Source organism: Medicago sativa, chromosome 4 (assembly GCF_051527215.1).
Source record: "Medicago sativa cultivar Bolivia chromosome 4, Bolivia_mono, whole genome shotgun sequence".
Taxonomy (NCBI): Eukaryota; Viridiplantae; Streptophyta; class Magnoliopsida; order Fabales; family Fabaceae; genus Medicago; species Medicago sativa.
The window spans coordinates 7,646,340-7,670,203 of record NC_140752.1 but is presented as its reverse complement, the minus strand read 5'-3'; the positions used below and the strand labels follow the sequence as shown (position 1 = coordinate 7,670,203).

Here is a 23,864-nt window from a genome sequence, read left to right as displayed (position 1 = left end):
CACTATACCAGAGCAGAATTTCAAACAAACGGCTAGTTTTCAGCAATCCGCAATCAACAACATTGTTGAGTTAAAATTGTACATTGGTTTGACATTAAAATTTGAAATTTTGGTCAATAGTATTTGATATCTAGTTTAGTTAATTATTTATGTTGTAATGTATATTTTGGTTTTAAAATGTAAACTTAAAAGACGGCAAGGACATACATTTCATATGAGTTTGATCACAAGATTATGTTTCCATTGATGCACATTTCAGGTGTAATATGGTCTCAAAGATTAGTACTCCCTCCGTCCCTCAATAAATGACCTAGTTGAAATTATACATTATTGACTTGACATACTTTGACCATATTTTTCTACTAATTCACAAAGATAAATAATATCATGTAAGATGTTGTTGGATTCGTCTCGATAAATATTTTTAAAATATTAAATTTTTATAATTTTTTTAGTAGAGAATTGAAGATATCAAAGATAAAACATATGCATTGATACGTATGTCGGAGTCAACTAAGTCATCTATTGAGAGACGGATAGAGTATAAATAAGGCCAATTCCTTCATGAATATGTCAGTTTCTTAACCACTTAGGTTGGGTGAGAACAACTTTTATAGAATTTTAGGCAATGAAAGAATAACATTGGGAATAGGAAGTATAAGCACCAACAACAATCACAATTGATTACTATTGGAACACATTGATAAAGGAGGCCTGAGTTTACAAAGAGGAGACCCTTTTCACCTTACAATTTGGTTTTGTAACAATGGTTAGTTCTGATTTCAACAATTACACCCAAACATGAGATGAGTAGGTCAAAAGGAAGGATACTAATCTTCACTAAACTAAATATTTACAATTTACATAATTATTTACACGCATGACTTTACTAAGTCCATAAATCAGATGAATAAACGAAATGTGTTTGAATTTTTCTAAAATTCTCAGCAATTAGACCAACCGAAAATTACACAAGGTTGAAAAATACAACTTCCATAGGTTCTTACGCTCCTAAAAAAAAAGTTCTCAGATGACCCTTGCAACAAAAAAAAAAAAAAAATATCCACCGGAGATAAAACTTTTTTTTATCTAGCTTGTTTTTAAAATCCTGGGAATTATTAGGTCTCTACAATGTGGATTTCTGACAAAGCACATTTCACATTACATTGAAAAAACTAGATAAATAAAAATTTAATAATTTTCATATTAAAACGGTGGAAAATGAAAGATGTAGTAGCATACGAATGCAAGGACCGTATAGTAAAGAACGGTAATTGCAAGCATTGATGCTTAAACATTACTTTCGGCAACAAAAAGGGCCGAATGCGCTATTGTATTAATCCAACACAACGCATCCGTGATGATATAGCTTATTGCCTCTTGTTTCTTAGAACACATACACATATTTTGACAAAAACAACAAGTCTTACCAACACACCTTGACAATCTGCACTTAGACAATCCCTAGATCGCATAAGCCTCGGGTCGAGTCCGGTCAAGTCGACAGGTCAAGTCCTGATCAAGTCCTGTGACAGTATTCGACCGGAATCGACGCGACGCTTGATGCTACCAAAGGGATTCTCATAAGATGTTGTTAAAATGGAGTAGTCGCTTCTAAGAAAATCATACAAAATTGAGTGCAGAAATTAGAAGAAGCTACTCTAAATAAGATCTTAATCTAACAACTTCTAGGGACGAAGATGAATTTGTTCTGAGATTGAAGATTTCTATTACAAATTGGGTGAGGGGCGACTGTGTTCTGTTCCTGGTTCTTTTATAGAGGCTGTCGATGCTCATTTAGGGTTTTAGGTTATAAATTGAACTTGGGCCAACAATGTAAGCCAATTAAAAACCCAAAACCAAAACAACAAACTTTTGAACCTTTCATTATGCTTTTAACCCCCACGAATGCTAAAACAGATCAGTTTGTAATTATTGAATGACATTTTTTATTTTATCGACGGTTGTTTACCAGGATAAGAAAATTGATCTTCTCCCAATAAAAATAAAAAAACGTTCACTTCCATTCAAACCGACCAAAATACCCCCACGCAAACTATCTCACATTCGGTAAACTAAAATATAACCTACGTGAGTTAACTCACGTGGGATGTACCAATGTAGCGAACATGACTTAAGTCACAGTTGTGTGTGTGTGTGTGTGTGGGGGGGGGGGGGTATTTTGGTCAGTTTGTATGGGATTGAGCGTTTTTTTTTTGGGACAAGAGCAATTTTCTCAGGATAAAGAGCAAATAAAGGGGTCAAAATGGAAAACATTTTGAACTTTGGACATTATAAAGAGAAAATAAGGGGGTCAAAATGGAAAAACATTTTGAACTTTGGACTATGTAATGGTGAGCAAGTGAAATAAATTTTGCATCTTCCACAAGTTTGTTTCTACCATTAAATCAATAAGTCTAATTGTTAAAACAAATAAGATATGATGTGATTTATTGATCAAATGATAAAAACTCCAAGACAAATCTATTTAATTTTGTCTTAGATGAAGTGGTAAACCACTGAAATTAAATTCACACACAACAGTGAGGTCCCAGGTTCGAACCGACGTCCGACCTTGCAATTTCAGCATTTGTCAGTTGAGTTATCACTTGTAGACCGTGTCTTTTTGACTATAATGAACATTAATTTTTTAAAAATAGTTACAATAATGAATTTTGTTGAAGCTACTCAAAATAGTTTCTCATTCAAATCACTTTTTAATTAATTTTTTTTTTGTTTATATTCTCATTTTTTTTAACAATATATCCAACAAAATGAAAACTTTTCAAATTAATCATGTTTAAAAATAATATATATTTTTCACAAACAAACTCCTATTCGAGCAAAACTAATTAACATTATCGTTCCGCCTCATATAAAAGGTTTATTATTGGCTTGAAAAGGATACTTACTATTAAAACATTGATAATAATGATAATTGAAAAAACAACGATAACAATTATCATTTTACAATTATCTCATGTAAGATCTAAACTATATGTCCAAGTCAAACTCTAAACTATATGTCCAAGTCAAACTCTTATCATGAGTTGACATTTTTGAAGGGAGGAGATAAGAGCAAAATAAAGAGAAATCTATATTAGATATCTTATTTGAGAAAGTGATTTTAATCATTTTATAGATTATGATAAATGTCCTAAAAAAAATTATGATAAATGAATACTTATTATTAATTAATATATTTTTTTTATTTTGATCATATTATAATAACATAAATTAAATTTAAATAATTTATCTAAACCCTCCTCAATATTAGTTTAAATATATCACATGTCCTAGGTGGAAATATATGAGGAGCACATTGAAGTAACCACATCAACCGCTAGTTATGTTCGGTTATGTTTTATTTCACTTTGAACCATTGAAGCTCTTTGTTTTGCAACAATGGTGTTTTCTACTATGTATTCTCCAACACTAAACCTTGCTATTTCTTCAACTACTACCAACAAATGTAACAGAAGAAGAGCATCAAGCACAAGTTCATGCAGAGGAGTGAATAGTATAAGAATCATAGCTAGTTCTACAGAGAAAAATGAATCCAAAAGCAATGATCAAGATGATAAATCATCATTCAACCCTTTTGGATTTGTTACTGATAATCCATCAAGCCGTAGTGCCATTCAATTGTCTGAAAATCCTGCTGAAGCTGGCAATGTTGGACAAATGATAGATGTAATCTCTTTTTGTTGATGTTTCCTCATTCTTATCTTATATTTCAATGCTTTTTACTTTCCTTTGGTTTTTCTTTTGAGTCTTGATAATAACAGTTATATGTTTAGGAGAGCTTATTTAGATTTTTATGATGATTTAGTGTATGTTTGGTTCTACTTCCGGAGTAGGCAAAATGATTTGAATTGATTTTGAAATGTTTGGATGCTAGCCAGTAGAATTGATTTTGTCTCCGGAATTGATTCTAACTAGAAACTAGAATTTGTAGCTTTAGCCCTTAGAATCAATTTTTAGCCTTAAATTAATTGTTTAATACACATGAATGTATACAATTATAAATGACTTTGCATTCAACTCATTTTTAGGTAGAATCAATTCATTTAAAATCAATATTTGTTTTCGCCAAACCAAACACACACTTAACTACTTGTGTAAGCAACATGGCTGTGTACTTAAAATTTGGGAGTTTAAAAGCGCGTTTTGTTCAAAAGGTGACTAAAATCGATTTTGTCTAAATTAATTTTATAAGTTTGATTTTGGTTGAAAGTTTGTTGAAGGTGAAGTAATTTATGTCTGGATACATTCATGAAAAAAGTGATTTTATCAGTTTATGTTTGAATCATATGGTACAAAATTGCTTTTATGTTTGTATATATGTCAATAAATTTGAGAATTGACTCCATCTTACCGTAGAAGCTAGAAATATTAGCTTTTAGTTAGAATTAGTTTTGGGACTGGAATCAATTTTAAAGATGAAAGCCAAACATAAATATTTCTGATCAAATGTTTGACCAATCCAAACATGAGATTCTGAGAGATACAAATGTGAACATAGACCAAGTATTTTATAACACATGGATGATTTTTTTTAGTCTTAATTTTGTTAGTTTTCAAATGACTCATTATTTTTCCTATGATTATAGTTTGAATTTGGTCATTTTGGAAGACTTAAAAAGAATAACGGTGAGACACTTGATTTTAGTCTTCAAACAAATTTTGGCTTAGCCATCTAGGAACTAAGGCCTATGGAAGAATAAGAGGACCTTTTTGTTTGATCAGTGACCTCAAAATGTATGCTGTGAAAACAAAATGGGCAATGCTACCGTCGTAATGGCTCTAGTCTCTACGAACTTGTGCGTAAGTGTTTGAAAGAGCTTAAAAATCTTATGATATTTCCACGATCTGTTTTCTGTTCAGTTTCACAAGTTATTCCTGATAGTTCATTTTCATTAGCTGTTTTTGGCTTGTATGCAAGATGTTATTCGATAAGCGCTTAATTAAGCTGTTCATCCAAATGAACTTTTTATCTGATTTTGGATAACAATACTGATGATGTTTTTCATTTAGTTGGAATATAATGATAAATTTGTGATTTTTGTATTCCTAGAAAATACAAGACAAGGGCAAGGAATACGGATCATATGTAAAATCCGGGAAGTTGAGATGGTTTGTGAGGGAAACTGGTATCATTTCTTTGTTGTTAAAATACTTTTGATCTCTACTTTTCCCCTTTAACATATGTTCATCAAAAATGTTGTTTTTTCCTTTCCTTTTTGCAGGGTCAGCAAAGAGTAGACGAGGAACAATTGTATTCCTTCACGGAGCGCCAACACAATCTTTTAGCTACCGAGTTGTTATGTCTGAGGTTATTCCTAATAACAAAGTTTTATTTCATTCTATTCTATCAGTTTCCATAATCCAAACATAGCCTTTAACTCGTATCACGATTAGCGAATTAATAATATTTTAATTTCTCTCTCTTAAAACAGTTGGCAGATTCAGGGTTTCACTGCTTTGCGCCTGACTGGATAGGATTTGGTTTCAGTGACAAGCCACAGCCAGGATATGGTTTCAATTACACAGGTGTTATCATGAATGATCTTATGTTATGATTAATTTTCATGCATAAATCACTTACATGTTGTTCTTTCTCAAAATTCTTATAGAAAAGGAGTTCCACGATGCATTGGATAAACTGCTCGAGGTGTTAGGGGTAGAGTCTCCATTTTACCTAGTTGTTCAGGTATCTAAAGAACGATGAATACAATCAGTGATATCATTTCTGTTTTCAACTTATTTTGATGATGAGTTCTCCACAACACCGTATTAAAATAGCTTATATGGAAAAAGTTTGAATTTATTTTATCTTTTGTTACATAAATAGCTTATAAATAAGCACTTATTGATAAGCGTTTATTCTAGAAGTGCTTAATTATATACAAATGAATATACTAGTTGAATTTTATGTTTTGTAAACTTTTACAAAATGTTGTGTCTAACATATATATGGTCACACTTCTCCTTAAGGGATTTCTTGTAGGTTCATATGGACTGACCTGGGCCTTGAAGAACTCAAGCAAGATATCAAAGCTAGCAATACTAAACAGTCCATTAACAAGCTCATCTCCCATTCCTGGACTATTTCAGCAGCTAAGGTTTTGTGCTCTTATGATACCAATGAATGCACCTCTAAACTTGATGAATAAACCTATACTATAGTTTCCTAGATGTATCTCTTGATTTTAGTGTGGGGTTTTGCGGTGACAAAAATTGATTTTGAATAAATTTATTTGCAAAATTCATCCTGGTTAAAATAGTGAGTCGAGTGTAAATTGATTTATGTTTGGATACATTAATGTAAAAGTGGGCTAAACAGGGTTAAACAAGACTGCAAATCAATTGCAGAAGAAAAAGTCCCAAATTCTAGCTTCAAGTTTGAATCAATTCCTGGGGGCAAAATCAATTTTACTTGAGAACATCCAAACATGTCAAAAGATATTCTACAACTCTAGAATCAATTTTGTCTTCTTTAAGAGTGGAACCAATCATACACTTAATCACTTAAAGCCTAATTTAATGATGTGCTGCCATATATTATGCTCTACATGTCCTTACACATTTTAATTTAATGCTTCTTTCTTATGTCTCTTGAGATATGTTAGTTGCAAGTATGTTAAATCCATTGATGCCTTTTTGTTTCTTTCTAGATTCCCTCTATATGGTGAATTTCAATGCCAGAATGCTATTATTGCTGAGCGGTTTATTGAAAGAGGTAGCCCGTATGTATCCAAAACTGCATTTGATCTTTGTCACACAAAATTGATTTTATCTTTAAACTTCAATTTGACTAGAAGTGATAAAAAGCAGCTTTTACATTAAGTTGAAAAATTTACACTAAATTTTACACCAAACTTAGGTTTTGGAGTAAACCTCACGTGGATCACTTCATTAAATTTTACAAAATCAATTTCATTCAAAATCATTTGTGACAAACACTCACTTATCGATGCATTATTTTGCAGTTATGTTCTGAAAAATGAAAAGGCTGATGTTTACCGGTTACCTTATTTGGCAAGCAGTGGACCTGGATTTGGTTAGTGACATAATTTTGATAGCTTGAATTTTCTGAATGTGTTTGCTGTCAAAATATGATGATAATAAGATTGTTCATAGGACCTATGTATATGCTAGAAGGAAGTATATGTTCTTGTCTGAAAACGCAAGTCCAGGTCACCGTCTCCATTCAGGGTCAGTGGTGACCTAGTTGGAGGATAACCTAGTATTTTGGGATCTGTGTAAAGCTTTCTATTCTGCTCATTAGTCTTTTATATGCATCCGCCTATGAAGCATGGACATCGCATACACGTTGACACCGACAATAATTTGAGAAAATGACATATTTCAATGTAATCACATTTGTTGGTGTCACACATTGGACACACATTCGATCATAAGTGTCGGTGCTACTTTATGCGCTCCTTTTCTAGGGTTGGGCGTGAATTGTCCTCACCGTATATTCCTCATGATTGACAATAATAAGGTACAGAGAGGGGACACATGTATCTCTTCGTACGAGAAGGATATTTTAGTGTTAGAGAGACTTATCTGATTTGACCGAGTGACTTAAGTATGAGCAAGCCCAAGTGAACGAGTCACCTCGTTAGAAGCTTATCTTGCCAAACCGGTCCTCGCCCCTTTCTAATTTAGTAGTTAAAAAGGGGTGGGGGCGGTTGCTTCCCTCATTATGGCTTACCTAGTCGTCTATATCAGGTGCTTTTTGAGATAAATTGCCTCCTGTTGTAAAATTAAGCTCGGCCATGGGATTCTAATATTTGGGACCGAAACAGTCCCTGAGCCTCAAGCCTAAAAGGCGAAGGCACTCTCATTGGCCGAGAGACTTGCTACCAAACAATACAGAGGAAAAAACACTTGGTGCTAAGTTCATATTTATATCAATGAAAAATATTATTGTAGATTATCCATAGTTTATTCATGTAAATTTTATGCAATGAACCTGAGTAAAACTAAATTTTGCTGACTTAGAATTGGCAATAATCAAGCTTCTGATGTTGGGTTTCAGCTCTACTTGAAGCAGCAAGAAAAGCCAACTTCAACGGTACTTTCAGTGAAATAGCAGAAGGATTTGCAACTAACAGGTATATTTATTGAATTTTAGCCTTCACCAAACTAAACAATTCAAAAAAATTCTATGGAATTGATAAGCTGTGATAGTGGTAGAGAAGGCTAAGGAACACTACACCTAAATAGAATTTGGAATATATTTCTTACATAAAAGCGACATATAATGTATATAATATATAGTATACTACTTATTTTGGAACAAGCTGTAGGTGTTAAATTGTCCATATCTTTACAAGGATTAGACCTTTTTTTAACGGTAAAATGTTAGTGCTGTCGGTATTATGCTGAGTGTAGGGTAAGAACACTTCCACCCCAACAACCAAGTCAACGTGTATTTTTTCTAGATTCGAACCGAGTACATCATGTGTGAAGAACTCACTTCTGACCAAGAAGCTCCGGAAACCAGCACCAAGTCAACATTATATCGCTTAAATAACCATGTTCCTGTTGATGCAGGATCTTAACAAAATTTAAAGTCTATCTTGAACCTGAAGTGGTAAACTGGTTTTGATATTTATACTTTAAAATTTAGATGGAATAAACCAGTATCCAAACCTAGAGCCTGTTTGGATTGACTTATTTAAGCTTACTAACTATCATAAGTACTTGTGGGACTGTTTTCAAGAGCTTGTGAAAAGAACTTATGACATGTCCATATGCTGTTTTAAGCTTATTTCCACAAACTCTGATAGATTATGAAACAGTTTGACTTTATTTTATCTTTTGTTATAAAAACAACTTATACATAAGCCCTTATACGATAAGCCTTTGCTATAAACTGATCAACTAAGTGTTTTATCCAAAGAAGGCACAGTAGAATAAGGCTTGTTTGTTCTTGTTCTTGTTGTTGTAGATGGGATAAGCCGATAATGCTTGCTTGGGGGCTATCAGACAAGTACTTGCCACAGTCTATAGCAGAGGAGTTTCAGAAAGGAAATCCTCAAAACATCAAGCTTAAATTGATAGAAGGAGCTGGTCATATGCCACAAGAAGATTGGTGAGAGTAACTTTAACATATATGATTCATTCAAGTGCATTGTAGAAAATTTTATTCTATTCAATATCTTAAAAATTTAACCTTTGTATTTTTGAACAGGCCTGAGAAAGTTGTTGATGCTTTGAGAATGTTCTTTTGATTTCAACAACCAAAACTGACCTTGAAGGAATCCATGTCCTTACTCAAATCAAAAGGATAGTCCTGAGTTTTTCCTTAAAATTGTAAATTTAGTGTGTCTCATATTGTCCTATGTTGTTTGTTCCTTTTAAAAAATAAAAGAGGAAATGTATAGAAATGCTCTTGAACTGATGAAATGAGAAGTAATGATGTTGCAGATCAAACCAAACATTCCATTATCTATATATTTCCAAACATCCAAGTCTATTAGAAACCTTTATGCTAATTAAGGTTGAGAGGTGCATATTAGATGTGATATGATCTGAAAAACGGTTTATAAATTACAGGTATCAATCACCATACAAGTCAATTTTGTACCCTTTACATTATAAGCAGATTTTGTGGGATCGAATTAGACACAACTCAATTTTTAGACGGTATCAAAGGTGCGAGTGAGGAAGAGAATTCCCTATTTTGTTTACCCTTGCTTTGGTTAAAGGGTCACGATTGTTAAACAATAGCAATTGGGCCTAAATTATCCATAGTAGTAGTAGTAATAATAATAATAATAATAATAATAATAATAATAATAATAATAATAATAATAATAATAATAATAATAATAATAATAATAATAATAATAATAATAATAATAATAATAATAATAATAGTAGTAGTAATAATAATAATAATATTTAAGAAAATGGTAACCCTAATTATTTTGTATTCCAGCTTCCATTCCATCAGCGCACAAAACTATTAGAAAAACAAGAACAATGGCTGCAGTGGTACCGGCTTGATAGAGTTTTTGTAGAGTTTTTATGTAGAAAACACGTTATTACTACCCCTTGTTTTTATGACTGGCCTATTGATACTGAATTTTTTTAATGGAGCCAAGTTTGTTTCTCTTTAGTCTACTAAAATCATAGTGACTCATAGCCTTTTAAAAGTAGAAGGAAAACATGGTTCAGATTTGTGAACTATTATTATATGATATATTATAGAATAAGAGATGATGTAATGGCTGCATTTGAAAGCTTATAAATGAAATTTTTATGAGCCCTCAAAGATATTCAAACAATGTAGCACTGAAACAAATTTTGCAGCAAGATTTTAACTATTACGTCTTCGACTGATTTCTTGGCTTCTAACTTCTGAGTATTGTTTGTTATGATTTCTTCATCACAATATTCAATAACTCTTAAATTAAAGTTTTCAAATTTGAAGATATAAAAATGATGTAGAATCTTTAAATGCACCGGGCAACAAACCTTCGTGAACCATTTCACGAAGTATGTGTACTCATTGGATGCAGATTGGATGTAAAACAACATTTAAGTGTTTATGCATACTTGAACACAATGGATGCATGGTTTCAAATTGCAATCTGCATGTGCAATTGCGGCTGCAATATTGCTGATGCGGTCTTAAATCATGTGTGTTGCACCATAACTAACTGCATCATCAGACTATTTCAGCTATGTTTGTTCGAATCTTCTCACCAAAAATTAAAACATCAGAACCCAAATCTCAATCTTTTAGCTACTTCATATTTAGTGACAAATCTTACCTTTATCGGTCTCATAGCTTTTATGCTTTGTTTGTTTAAATAATAATGGGCATGGTAACGGAAAGCAAATACTCGTGCATATTAGTTTCTATTTGATCCATCAAATGCAGTTTGTGTTTTATTCTGGTAAGTAGTGAAAATTAATTAAAGCAAAGAACAACCTAAGAAACAAATACTCTTGTTTTTTAGTGTGATATTTGTAGTGAAACAAATTCATATCCAAGAAACAAAAATTGATGTTTATACCGAGCAATCTAAGCAACCGTGAATCTAAAAATTGGACAGTATCATTTGAGAATTTTTTTAGCAGAGCCTACTTTCTTTAGGAAATTCAGATTCTGATATTGAACTAAGCTGCACTACAAAGTTGAGCAGAGCTTACTTTTTTATGCAAAATTCAGATTTTGGTATTTAATTTGTTACTCATCCTCATGGTAGCTAGCAATGAAATGTTTTGTGATGTCATTTAATCTTTATCTTTTGAAGCTATTATATTTTAGATAAGGGTTAATTATGTTTCTAGTCCCTATAAAATAGCGACCTTGTAAGTTTAGTCCCTACTTAATTTTAATAGCATTTTTAGTCCCTATAAAAAAAAATTTACTTATAATTTTAGTCCCTGCTAAAACAAAGTTTGATTAATTATCCTTAAACTCTTAAATTTTTGAACGATTTTTTTGAGACAAGATTAGAACACTATGAAAGGTTCGTTTACTAAAATTTAGAATTTTCTGACATGAAATGAATTAAATATGAATTTTTTAAAACGACAAAAGTTAAAGATAAAAAGTAATAAAATCTGGATGTAGAAATTAAATTTTGCGATAATTTTTTGCGGACGAACTTTTAGTAATGTTCTAAACATGTCTGCAAAAAATTGTTCAAAAATTTAAGAGTTTAAGCATAAATTAAACAAATTTGAATTGAGTAGGGACTAATACTCAGTGCAGAAAAACAAAATTAGGGACTAAAAATGCTATTAAAATTAAGTAGGGACTAAACTTACAAGGTCGCTATTTTATAGGGACTAGAAACATAATTAACCCTTTAGATAATTATAGTAAGATTCTTAGTTGATTTTTTTACACACCGTGCTTTAAATACTGTTTAATTTTACATAGTGAAATTGGTTGCAACTACAAAAACATATATAGAGCTCTAGAATTGAACTCTTCATGTGAACATCTTGATCAAGTTACATATTCTAGAAAAAATCTCATCTTAGAATATGGTTGCATAGCATAGGCTAAGAATTCAAAGTAACCATTGGGAAGAGTAGGAGATATGGTTGCATGCTTAGTATCTTAGAATGTGCCACATTTTAAATTAACCAAGTATAAAAGAAAGATTCTATAATAGGTATTTTAGCAAAATAAATGATGGTTTTGTAAGAAAAAAAAAGCAGCAAAAAACGAGGTGCAAGTAACAATCTCTCAAGAGTAACTAACGGTTCAGCCCATAATCCAGCCCATAATCACAACCATTTCTAGGGTTTGGGATTTATATTATTAACTTGGTTTTTTTTGGCACCGGAAGAACAACTTAACCTAGCAGCCAAAAACACACCAAAGGTTCCTTCTGATTCCAATTCCATTTGGTTCTTTGCTTTGATCTTTTGTATTTTGCTAAAGTCTTATCATATTCCTTTATGTTTTGAATTTATACTCTAGCATTTTTTTATCTCAAATTCACCAGTTTTGCAAATGCCAAAAAAGTTGTTACTGTTTTCTATTTTTGGCTCAGTCATTGATATATCAGTCTCAAATTTTCTTGTATTGATTTGATCATGAATTTCTTAATGTGTTGGCAATTATGGTGCAGATGAAAATCTTCATTATGGCTCAGGATGGAAATAAAATCCTCCTGGAGGTTAAGAGCTCAGACACAATACTCAGTGTGAAGGAGAGAATTGTTGACAAGCAAGATTTCCAAGTGCACCAACAAAATCTATTGTTTGGTGGTCGGTCACTACAAGACAGCATGACACTTGCCGATTACAACATCGAAGATGAGTCAACCCTCGACGTCCTCCTCCGCCTCATGGGAGACTAGATGACCACCATGTTTAAGATATAGCTAGTTGGTAATTAGGATTGTTTGTAACAATTATGTCATGTTTCATCGGTGACCCTTCTCATGAAGACAATCACCCTATAACTAGACAGAAATCATACATTGTTAGTCTTTGTCTTCAGCTGTATGATGATTTCTCTTTTTTATTGGGATGATTTTCAGCAATAAAAGAAACATATTTTCTTTTCAACACTAGGTGACATTGTTTAGTAATTTTTACCTAGACAAGGTCTCAAGTTCGATACTCTTTTAATGTGTTAATTTGACTTATCAAAAAAGAAATAAATCTTTTGTAGATACATATAGATATATAGTTTGATTTAATTTTGATTTGATTTGATTGCAACACTGAAGTATCCTACTTATTACAAGTCAAGTAACTTGAATCCACTTTACTCATCATATATAGTTCTTGAATATATCAAAATAAACTCACTTCAAGTGTTATTTTATGTATGTAATTTTATAAACTAAATTGACTAACGAAAAACACAATCTCCGACTAAACTAACAAACTAAAACAATGTATGATAAATTTAGGTATGTTTTTTGTCTCTACTTCTATATTTTGGTTTTTGGCCCAGTGAAGAATTTAACTTGGGATGTCATAATCAAAAAGCAAAGTTGGTTGTGAAAGAGTAATGATATTTTGACAACCATTTGATGACAACTTTTGTGACAACCTTATTTTCCTTTATTTTCATTGGTTAAAAACAAGGGAAATGATATTTGTACAACCATTTTGTGACAACTTTTTGACAACTCTCTCTTTCATACTCACATTATGTTTTTATTCTCTCTCTTCGTTTTTCTCTCTCCATTGTTTTTAACCAATAGAAAGAGAGGAAATAAAAGTTGTCATGATAGTTGTCAAAGATGGTTGTTCAAATATCACTGCTCTAAAAACAAGAGAGAGAGAGAGAGAGAGAGAGAGAGAGAGAGAGAGAGAGAGAGAGAGGATAAATACATCATATGAGTATGAAAGTTGTACAAAAATTATCATAAAATGGTTGTACAAATATCATTTCTGGTTGTGAAAGTTGTAAAAATAAGGGAAAAAAAAGAAAGAGAGAAATTAGTGAAAATTGTTTGTTTCAGCCATATTAATTTTAGCTAGACTGGGCAACTAATAGCCTGAAATAAAGAGGTATGGAGTTCTACCTTCCTTCCTTTATATAGATGGCTGTTGTATACTTGTGTTGCACTAAACATTACAAACATAAACATAACAATCTTTTTTTTATAGAAGTTCTATAATTAGCTGCTATCACACCTCACAAATTCAAAAGATGGCCATGAATTATAAACAACCTCATTTCATGTTCATGTAACACCAAAAGTACAAATAGATGACCAATAGAGAAAATCACCCATTGTGGCAAATATAGCTCCATTGACTTCTTCACTCATAAACAAGAAAGAAAAAAGTGGACATTGAGAACCAGAAGGAATTATTAGTGATGGAGGAACCATATGGAGGAATGAGGATAATGATGATGGCATTTAGTAAACACAGTGACTCTATTGAACCATAGGTTAGTTGATTCATGCAAGTCCAAAAGCTACTTTAAATCAAAGTTAAAAGTAAGAGCTTTGTAAATAAAGTTAAAATTGTTTGACCATAGTTATTATTTTTACCACATAAATAATTTTAAGCCAAAAGTTGTTTGCTTACTATATATTTTTTATTTTATTTTCAATATCTGCAGTGACGGATCCAGAAATTTTAATAAGTGGGGTCAAGATCACTTATTATATTCAGGTATATCATTTATCATAAAATATAATAATGCACTAGCGATAAATGGCGACATCATATTTATCATTAGGGAAAAAAATTAGAGATTACAAAACTTATACCTTTATATATCTAAAATCTGAAGACACATCACTCTTTAGTCAATTAAAATAATATAACACTAAATAATTATCTGTTAGAGCACAAGTGTAATAACTTAAAAAATATTGAGGGAGAATTACTAAATCTCAATATTACAATATTACAAAAATGAAAGGAAAAAAAGTAACAACCCGTACAACTAAGATGATAAAAGATTATAGAGACATTTGATATGTTAGAATAGAATTTTGAACCACCATTTCTTACTTCTTTGTATTTAGTGTATATGAGTTTTGTCACTAAACTTTTTAGGAGGAAAAAAATAATAAAAGAACAACTTACATTAATGTTTCGTCACTAGATTTCAATAAACTTCAAACAAATTAATTACACCTTCACAAATCTCCCACTTATTTTTTATTAGGGAAATTCTAACTGGTGCTCCCGGGCACTGGTTAAGGATATGAAAAAGGAAATTATATAATAGTTAATGTATTGAAATTGTATAATTAATTTATGATAAAGTCAAAAACAGTTCCCTCTTATGGTAATAATTCCCTTTTATGGTATGCTTAACCAGTGTTCCGGAGACACCGGTTAGCAGAACCTTTTTATTAATCAAAGAGTAGGGATGGCAAAGAGGGCCGGCCCTCCCCGTCTAAGCCCGCTAAAAACGAGACGAGACGAGCCGAGTCAAATTTTATGACCGAGTCCAAAATCTCACCCCGCCCCGTTTAGTGGCGAGCTTGCGAGTTGGCGGGCCGGCCCGCCAAACAAAAACTTTTCTTTACAACTTAATTGTTACAAAAAAAAAAACTATGTTGCTTTTATCGTAATAAAAGAAGATAATTAATACACCTTCCGGTCACTGTTATAAGCAAAAGTTTGCATTTTAGATTCATTCAACAAATGATGTATATCGTCTTTATTATAAACCACACACATCATTTAATGAATGAATCTAAAATGCAAACTTTTGCTTATAAAAGTAACCGGAGGGTGTAGGTAGCAAGTAAATTTGTGAAAAACAAGATAATTATCAAATTGTCGAATTCAACATCATAACTAATAGCAAAATTCTGTCAGAAAAAAAAAACTAATAGCAAAATAAGGCAAATGCGCAACATAAAACAAATCATAAAATAAATCCAACAACCAAATTATAAAATAAGTCTCAAAGTAAATAAACTCAACAACCAAGATAAATCTAAAAGCATAAAATAAGTCTCAAAATATATCTAACAACCAAAATAAATACAAAAACATAAAATAAGACTCAAAATAACAAACTGAAACACGAGTTAAGCGGGTTGCCCCGCCACGCTCCGTGCCCGTCCCGTTTCCAACGAGTTAAGCGGGCCGGCCCGCCCCGCCCCGTTCCCGCCCCGTATTTTAACGAGACGAGACGATCCGAGCCAACTATAGAAAACGAGTTCAAAACTTCGACTCAGCCCGCCAAAAATAGAGGGCTAAACGGGCCGGCCCGACGGGTCAGACCCGTTTTGCCACCCCTATCAAAGAGTCTCCCACTTAAAAGTTAAAACACAAGACATCAAGAGTAGAGACGAATTAAAAAAAAAACTGATGTGGTGCGCATCACCTCCCACAAGTCCACCCATTTCCATTTCGTTTATCTATAATTTAAGAAATTTTTTGATTGTTGAATAAAGACCAGCATTTAGTTTCCAAAGCAATGCACAATTGCACACTAAATAAGTAGTAGAAGTGTTTTTTTGCGGTGCAATTGATTAATTAATTGGACAATGGGGGATCAACATAACATTTCAAGTGGGGGTCAAACCATCAGAATATAAAACTCTTGGTTAGTACTCCCTCCGTTTCAAAATACATGTCCAAGTCAACCACTTCACATATGTCAATGTACAATTTTGACCGTTAATATCTTTAATTATCTAAAGTAAAAAATTATAAAAATTTAATATTTTAAAAATATTTGTCGAGACAAATCAAACAACATCTTACATGCTAATATTTGTGTTTATACATTAGTTAAAAAGTATGGTCAAAGTAAATCAAATAAATAGTGTAAATTGCAAAAATTGAACATATATTTTGAAACGGAGGAAATAATTTTTGAAGGAGTGGGGTCAGCTGACCCCATTATAGGCTGTGTAGATCCGTGCCTGAATATCTGTTAACACATCAATTCCAACCACAACACAAGTCACAATTTTGCTTAAAAAAGTATATCATGTTGATTTTTTTTTTTAAAAAAGAAAAGAATCTATTTTTTTGACAAAAATTGAAAATGAATCAATCACATGAAAATTAGTAGTCCATGTAAGTTATTCCAATTCAAAAGCAATCTATTAAAATTTTCCCTTATCTTTTCGGTTATGCTTATGCATTAAAGCAAGAAAGAGCCAAATTTCACATCTACTAACCTAGATAGGAAAATCAATGTCTGTATTTTTTACCATTTTGCCCTTGGAGGGGTATTTTAGTAAATTGGTAATTGGAGGGTGTTATGTTATATATACAGAAATTTTTTCCATTCTCTCTCTAAACTTCAGAATTTTTTTCCCCTTCTCTTTCTAAAAACCCATCGTCCCCCTCACTATTCACCATCTTCTCCAAATTTTTCTCCCTTTTCACTCAAAATTACCAACATGCAAGGCTACAGTCATGACTTAATTGTTATCTCATACTTCCAGCAAGCTCCATTTTCCTCATTTCTTCCCTCTAGGGCGCAGCTTTTCTCTATTCTGCTCTTGGGGTTTATTTCAGAAATTGGATCTAGAATCTCATGCATGTTGGTTTCTGGTGTTGATTTTTGTTCAATATGGTAATGAGGAACAAGGGTTAAGAGCTGTTTGCAATCTAAAGTCATGCTTTTCAGGTTAGTTTTTTTTTTATTGAATTTATGTTCTTGATGTTTTAATTGTTGATTATTGCATGATTAGTGAAGAATGTTTTATTGTTAAATTGAATTTAGATGGTTTTTTAGGTAGTTTTAAGGTTGTGTGCTTATATGTCAAGTTTGTTATGTGCCTTTTAATTTATTTGTTGCATGTTTGTAACATTGAAGTTTCTGGTTTTTAATTTATCTTATTTTTGTTGTATTTATGTTTTATTCAATTTGTTTTATTTTGACATGATTTTGTATTTGATTTTTCTATGTGAAATTGAGCACTCACAAAAAAAGTGTTTGAGAAAATGTCTCAATAAGAAAATGGATGATTTTGTTAGTTTTGATCTCAAGTTTTATCCTTAAAAATTTGAGAGAGAATAAATAATGGGTTTGGTGTGAGAGAGAAAAAATTTATGATAGGGAAAAAAATTTCTTTGTGGGTTGAACAGATGATAAATTTTATGTGTTTGTTGGTGAGATTTTAGTGTTTTTCATGATATAGAAGCTTTTTGGATCATAGCAATGTTCCATAATAGAAATTTTCACCTTAGAACCGTATTTCCTCAATCAAACAGTTCCATTTCCTTCACTGTCTGTCCTGTTTTGAAATATACATTTCCACTATGGTTGCAGTGACTCAAATGAAAGACTACTAAAACAAATATTGAAAGATGAGAATGAATTTGGGATTCTTTATCAGAGAAGTGAATCAGAAAAATTATTTCAAAGAATCCAATGTGATGAATTTGAAAACAATACATTGTTTCACTTGATTCATATAATACGGTGAGTTGCATAATTGTGACTGAGGTTTTAGTATTCCATGAGGTTTGTTCATTTGCTCATTCAAAGTTGTGCATTCAACCTAAAATATTATAGGGAATATTTTGTCCTGGCTTGGCTTATTGTGATAGAGAACTTGGGTGTCTTATTATCAGGAAAACTAATTGCAAATTGAGGCTTATATATTGGTTATTTCTGATATGTGCATGAGTTTTATATGATGTGGTGTGTTGATGAAAAAAATATATAAACAATGTATTGTGACAATTGGATTTTGGTTTTGGGTTTTTCATGTTTCCCTTAATGTGCGATATTCATTTGCAATTGTAATTATGGTTGCGATTTATGGTGTCAAGGTTTTTGATGTCTCTTTGAGACCACAACTTCAATTATAGGCGAATTATTATGCATTTGACTGCAGCTTTGTGAGCAGTATGGTGAGTTTTGTTTGATTGGGTTTTTGTGATAACGAGTGAAATTTAGAATTTGGGTTGATGCAAACTTATTTTTTGATTAAGGTTATATCACATCTAGCTAATATGGAATATGTGATTTTTTTTAAGGTTATATCACATCTACATAATTTCTGAATATATATTTTTTCGATTTGATAGGAAAGGAGCTTGAAGAAGCTGGAGTTCTCAGTGAATCAGATTTTTGGGGAAAGGATTTTTGGGGATTGCATATGCCGTTGGTTTGTCCAGATAGTGCCGTTGTTGCCTATGCTTGGAAATGACAACTCGTCGGTCAAGTTGGAGCTTCTGTCTCTGAGGATAGTTTATTCACAATTTTGCATTCCATATCTACGACACTGACTGGATTTTTATATGGTTTTAGGTATCCCGCTTGCACCTCTGATAACATGGATAAATGTTGTGCTTCCTAACTTTAATCTGCCCTTAGAAATTTCTGAGGAAGAATTAAGGGCATGCTTGAGGGATGGATCCGTATTATGTACCATTTTGGACAAACTGGTTCCTGGTTCGCTGGAGGTAGTAGGAATATCTTTTATTGTGTTATATGCTCAAGTTCACACACTATGCTTTTTCTTTTCCCCTAGCAATTATGTATACATTAACATCCATTGTTTATTAATTGAGCTGAAATCAAGTTAGAGTTGTTTTCATTATATTGTTTATGTCCTCTTTCTTCTAAAGAATGCATTTTTTACTTCAGGGAAGTGGTTCTTCGAATGAGCTGATGAGTGTCGAAAGGTTTCTGGTGGCCTTGGATGAACTGGGATTATCGGGATTTGAATTGTCAGACCTGGAGCAGGTATAAGAAGTTCCTTATGCACGATGCAATTTGAAAAAAAAAATGCTGAGTCATGATGTTTGCTATATTTGGCAATTGGATGTCCTTGATTCAAGGGCTGGCTTGATAAATACCCCATTTGTCTGTACATTGGCAATGGATGCTTAGTTTCACCCTTTGTCATACAATGAAGGAGAACCACTGTATAATTTGATTAAGATGTTTAGTATTTTATGGTTGTGAGCTTAATATTTGCTTCAGTTGGATTTCTTTTGTGGATTGTGAAAATAGTACCCAGCTTTATACGAGCATAGGCCGTGCATAATGTTGAATAATAAAATAAATTGAATGGCTCTGTCCAAACATGACACTGTAATTTCCTTTTTTCTACTGCACTATGTTAATCTGTACTAATTATAAAATTTTGCAGGGATCCATGGTGCCTGTGTTGCAGTGCCTTGAGAATCTGAAAGGTCACTTTGTATAGAATGCTGCACGAGAAAATATCCGAGGTTGTTCCAGGAAGAGGTGGGACCAGCCCGTCCTAACATCCCTTGAAGAAACTGATAGTCGCCTCAAGGATGCTTCAAATTTCCAATCCTCTGTTGATGGTTATGTTGAATCAGGTATTAAGAATTTACTTCCTACGCACTTAAATTTAAGTAAAAAAAAAATAGTGATGTTTGGTGGTCCATAATATATAAGCAAATTCTAATTAATTTTACTGGATTACTGTTATATTTCAATTAGTGTTCTCATGAAACAAACACCACTCATCAATGTTCTCATGAAACAAGTTTCAAAGGATATTTAGTGAAGAGAATGATAGTTCGGAGAATGCAATTTTCTTATTGCACCAAGAAAAATAAGCAAGGTTAACTAATATTTTTAATTAGTATGTATTTAGTTAATTTTACTTATATTTGAGTCCGGATGGTGTTTTACACAGAATTTCTTTCTTTTTTCCCCACTTTTTCTTCATTAATCCCTGAATTTGCAGGTCTGAACTATAAAATTTGCATGATAGAGCGATGTGCATAACTAAGTGATTGGTTGATGGTGCCTGATATCTCTATGTTTTCAACCTTGGCAGGGATTGAGTAGCTCTGGCTATGTCTTCTCTGCTTCTTTGTCTCCATATCTTGCAAGTGCTGCCATTACAACTATTGATGTCCTTGAGGAAAATCCCAATCTATTAACAATGTTGAAGAACAACATTGATATGTTATGGAAAGGTAGGGTTTGATCTCACTGCTACTGTCATGAATGGAACTGTATTGCATGTGCTAATTGTTAGCTGAAATATTTTGTACAGACTTACTCTTTGCCATTTTGAGTTGATGGGCCACAAGACCAAATTCCTGCCAGGAGGTATATTCTCATGAAAAGTCCCTAACTTTAGGTTTTTTTGATTCATTCTCTTTATATGATAGGTGGTTTGTTTGATTCATTGAGCTGTAGCGAGAATATTTCCAAGCTGTTCTGAGAACTTGTGTACTGCATTGATATCTTGCAAACCTCAGTCTACCAACATATGCTGAAAGAAGAAGAGCATGTAAATATTTCCTATTATTACGTTCATGAAAGGTAGATGTGGTTATTTTGTCTTTGTGACTATGCTTTTGTTGGATTAGTTCCCATTTATTTGAACCTGTAGAGATAAATACATGTTTCACTAAACGCAACTTAAACTCATTAATCTTTATGTTCACTTGAACATTGCAGATGAGAATTTTGTGTTGTGTTTCATATAATTTAGTTTATTCGATTTTGATGGCTACTTTTTCTTAAAGGATATAGATCATGGTACTGAATGCAATTGTAATAGGAAGTTAGGCACTGATTTTCCTGTACGGAATGTGCGTGTCAAGCTCTTTTACATCGTTCAAAAATAAATTCCCAACTCAACACTTAGCTGCATTAATGCAAAGGCTTGAAATTTAATAATGTTGATGTCCTGTTAGTTTAGCATGTAAGGGATTAACTAATTAACAGATAATAACTACCTTTATAACTGTAGCTTAAATAAAACAACCTAGAAGTATAGGGTAAAATGTAAACCCATCCCCCCCTTCCCCTTTTCAACTTTGGCTCATTTACTATTTGCCCTGAGGAGGTCAAACCCCTCAATCTTTTCCTAGGTGTACAAAAAAAGAAATCCTTCTCTCAGGGCACACTCATTGGGCATTTTGACTAATGGATAAAATGCAATATACCTCTTAAACTTAGAGTGATTGAATTATATAAGATGTACCTCAATTTTTGAAAGGGACAAAAAAAAAATCCATTCTTTGTTCTCTGAATGCAAGTAAAAACCATGTCCAACAGACATTAATTTGACTTGTGAGAATGACCATGCCGGTGTCAATTATGAGTCATGGCTAACGGTCAGGCTTGGCATACCTTTCTCTTACGTGTGGGCTTAAAGTTCAGTTTTCATGCAATTAATTGCTCTGGCGTCCACGTTGCTAAGGCCAGCTATATACGTCAAAGTGGTCTGAACCATGAAGTTGATTCCGCGACAATGAAATGTATGAAGGGGGTAAAACAAGAAATATTTAGAAATGACTTGACCTGCATCTTTAATTTTGAAATTCTTCAATAATGTAAATTTTTGCATAAGCATGTATTTGTAGATACTTGAGTTTTGATTATCATACTTACTATCAAATTTATCCACTGCCGCAGGTTTTTCCTCTTCTGATCCAAAAATTGTCTACTAAAGAGCAAGCCTCACTTGTGTGGCAATTCATATGTAGTGTTCCTATAATGTTGCTGGAGGAAGTTTTGTGTCCTTCCTGTCAGCAGATAAACAAGCAGAAGCTACTTAGTGTTTTAATGAAATTGCACCAATGGAAACAGCACTGCAAGAGGTTAGCTAAAGTTTATTACTGAATATTGAATAAAATTTATCTACCCCCCGCCTTTTTAATAATTCAAATCTAATTGCGAAGATTTTGGTTTCTTGGCTTGGAAGCAACAAACAAACCTTCACTGGGACATATTTTCAGAGTGAGGAAATTCAAGGTTGCCATGGATTCTTGCATATAGAAAAATCATTTGGTCTGAGTTCATTCAATAGGAACTCCAAAGAAATTTCAAGTCAGACAAAAGTGAATAACAAAGAAACAAAAGATTGGGTCAACCAGGTTAAGGTTTTCCATCTTTGGCATAACGCTATCAAGAAAGACAAGAGCTTTATCTAATAAGAAATTCCGGTTCCGGCTGTTCTCAAAATTTAGACTCAATACTAATCCAACTAAAATTCTTGGTTAATGTCCTCATCTTCTACAGGTAATATTTCTTACACGTCTTACCTTTTTGGTGTGTAGAATCTGACTAAATTGTTGTATTTTAATTTTGCTGAATTTTTTAAAGCCAACCCTCTTCTACAGCTAAAATGCTCAATATTTTTGTTCTCAATTGTCCAAATTTCTGATTATAACTTTCTGATCACAACAATGCTCTTAAGAAATTCTTTATCCTGTACTGAACAAACATGCGCATGACCGATTTTCCATTTATACTTAACATTTCCTTGGTGAAAGTCACATTGAAGATTTACAACAGTTGTTATTATATAACTCGGAAAGGGAAATGCCTTTGACCAAATTTGTATGAATTGTAGGTTTTATGTGGGGCTCTCAGCAATAACCATTTGTTATTGTATTCTTTACATTTGATTGGTTAGATATTTTTTCCTAGCAATTGTTGTAGTGAAATCAAAAATTCATGTATAAGCTTCCTCATTTTTATAGTTGTCACATCATTATATAGACTAGACAGTAAAACCATAAGTGTAATGGTTGAAGCTGCCAATATCAACAAAGCTTGAAACAATATTCTGGAAATGAAATGATGTGTTATAGCAACATAATTGCTTCATTTTTTTCAATTATCTTTCTTTTGGAGAAATTTCATCCCAAGATGTTGAGCATATGAACACATTCACATTTTACCAGCATATATCAACGCATAAAACATTCACATCTGACGATGCTGAAACAATCAAATTTCTAAGGTCAATTAGTTTTAAATTGTAAGTGTTCAATTTTTTTTGTATGAATTGATCATTTCATTTGGTGCACTTCTAATGTTTATCCCTAGGGAGATTGTCTAAGTTATATAACAAGTTTGCTAATCTTCATAAGGGTTTGATGCACTTCTAATATTTATATGATATGAATGAATAATGGCTATTGGAACTGAATGATATGAATGGTAATGAGATTCAGCTGTGTACTTG

At 32.5% G+C, this 23,864-nt stretch overlaps 2 protein-coding genes across 6 annotated transcripts; both read left to right on the top strand.

The window, feature by feature from the left end:
• The first annotated feature begins 3,371 nt into the window (after positions 1-3,371).
• On the top strand, positions 3,372-10,237 carry LOC146925935 (alpha/beta-Hydrolases superfamily protein). Of its 2 annotated transcripts, none has more exons than XM_085758372.1 (11): positions 3,372-3,693; positions 5,078-5,153; positions 5,250-5,335; positions 5,460-5,553; positions 5,637-5,713; positions 5,998-6,125; positions 6,678-6,749; positions 6,993-7,063; positions 8,051-8,126; positions 8,966-9,109; positions 9,959-10,237. In XM_085758372.1, exons 1-11 carry the CDS (start codon positions 3,406-3,408, stop codon positions 9,987-9,989), a joined length of 1,143 nt encoding a protein of 380 aa, XP_085614498.1. In that variant the 5' UTR covers positions 3,372-3,405; the 3' UTR covers positions 9,990-10,237. The 2 variants fall into 2 exon arrangements, with proteins under 2 accessions (XP_085614498.1, XP_085614497.1); XM_085758371.1 differs by lacking the exon at positions 9,959-10,237 and adding an exon at positions 9,209-9,455.
• Positions 10,238-17,234: 6,997 nt separating this feature from the next.
• Positions 17,235-23,495, top strand: LOC146925934 (long chain base biosynthesis protein 1-like). 4 transcript variants are annotated; one of them, XM_085758373.1, is made up of 9 exons: positions 17,237-17,569; positions 18,979-19,115; positions 19,202-19,356; positions 19,541-19,639; positions 20,049-20,244; positions 20,712-20,853; positions 22,307-22,491; positions 22,596-22,912; positions 23,247-23,495. In XM_085758373.1, exons 2-5 carry the CDS (start codon positions 19,097-19,099, stop codon positions 20,103-20,105), a joined length of 330 nt encoding a protein of 109 aa, XP_085614499.1. In that variant the 5' UTR covers positions 17,237-17,569; positions 18,979-19,096; the 3' UTR covers positions 20,106-20,244; positions 20,712-20,853; positions 22,307-22,491; positions 22,596-22,912; positions 23,247-23,495. The 4 variants fall into 4 exon arrangements, with proteins under 4 accessions (XP_085614500.1, XP_085614499.1, XP_085614502.1 ...); XM_085758374.1 differs by lacking the exons at positions 22,307-22,491; positions 22,596-22,912; positions 23,247-23,495 and adding exons at positions 20,934-20,989; positions 21,080-21,193 and having other exon boundaries at positions 17,235-17,569; XM_085758376.1 differs by lacking the exons at positions 20,712-20,853; positions 22,307-22,491; positions 22,596-22,912; positions 23,247-23,495 and having other exon boundaries at positions 17,441-17,569; positions 18,979-19,106; positions 20,049-20,238.
• The last annotated feature ends 369 nt before the right edge of the window (positions 23,496-23,864 follow it).

Bases quoted from the DNA above. Each gene is read 5' to 3' on its own strand.
- LOC146925935 (XM_085758371.1), top strand. From the start codon at position 3,406: ATGGTGTTTTCTACTATGTATTCTCCAACACTAAACCTTGCTATTTCT. The intron at 5,554-5,636 runs GTGTTATCATGA...AAATTCTTATAG, and splicing joins ATATGGTTTCAATTACACAG to AAAAGGAGTTCCACGATGCA. The intron at 5,714-5,997 runs GTATCTAAAGAA...CTTCTCCTTAAG, and splicing joins CATTTTACCTAGTTGTTCAG to GGATTTCTTGTAGGTTCATA.
- LOC146925934 (XM_085758373.1), top strand. The intron at 19,357-19,540 runs GTAGTAGGAATA...TTTTTACTTCAG, and splicing joins TGGTTCCTGGTTCGCTGGAG to GGAAGTGGTTCTTCGAATGA. The intron at 19,640-20,048 runs GTATAAGAAGTT...AAAATTTTGCAG, and splicing joins AATTGTCAGACCTGGAGCAG to GGATCCATGGTGCCTGTGTT.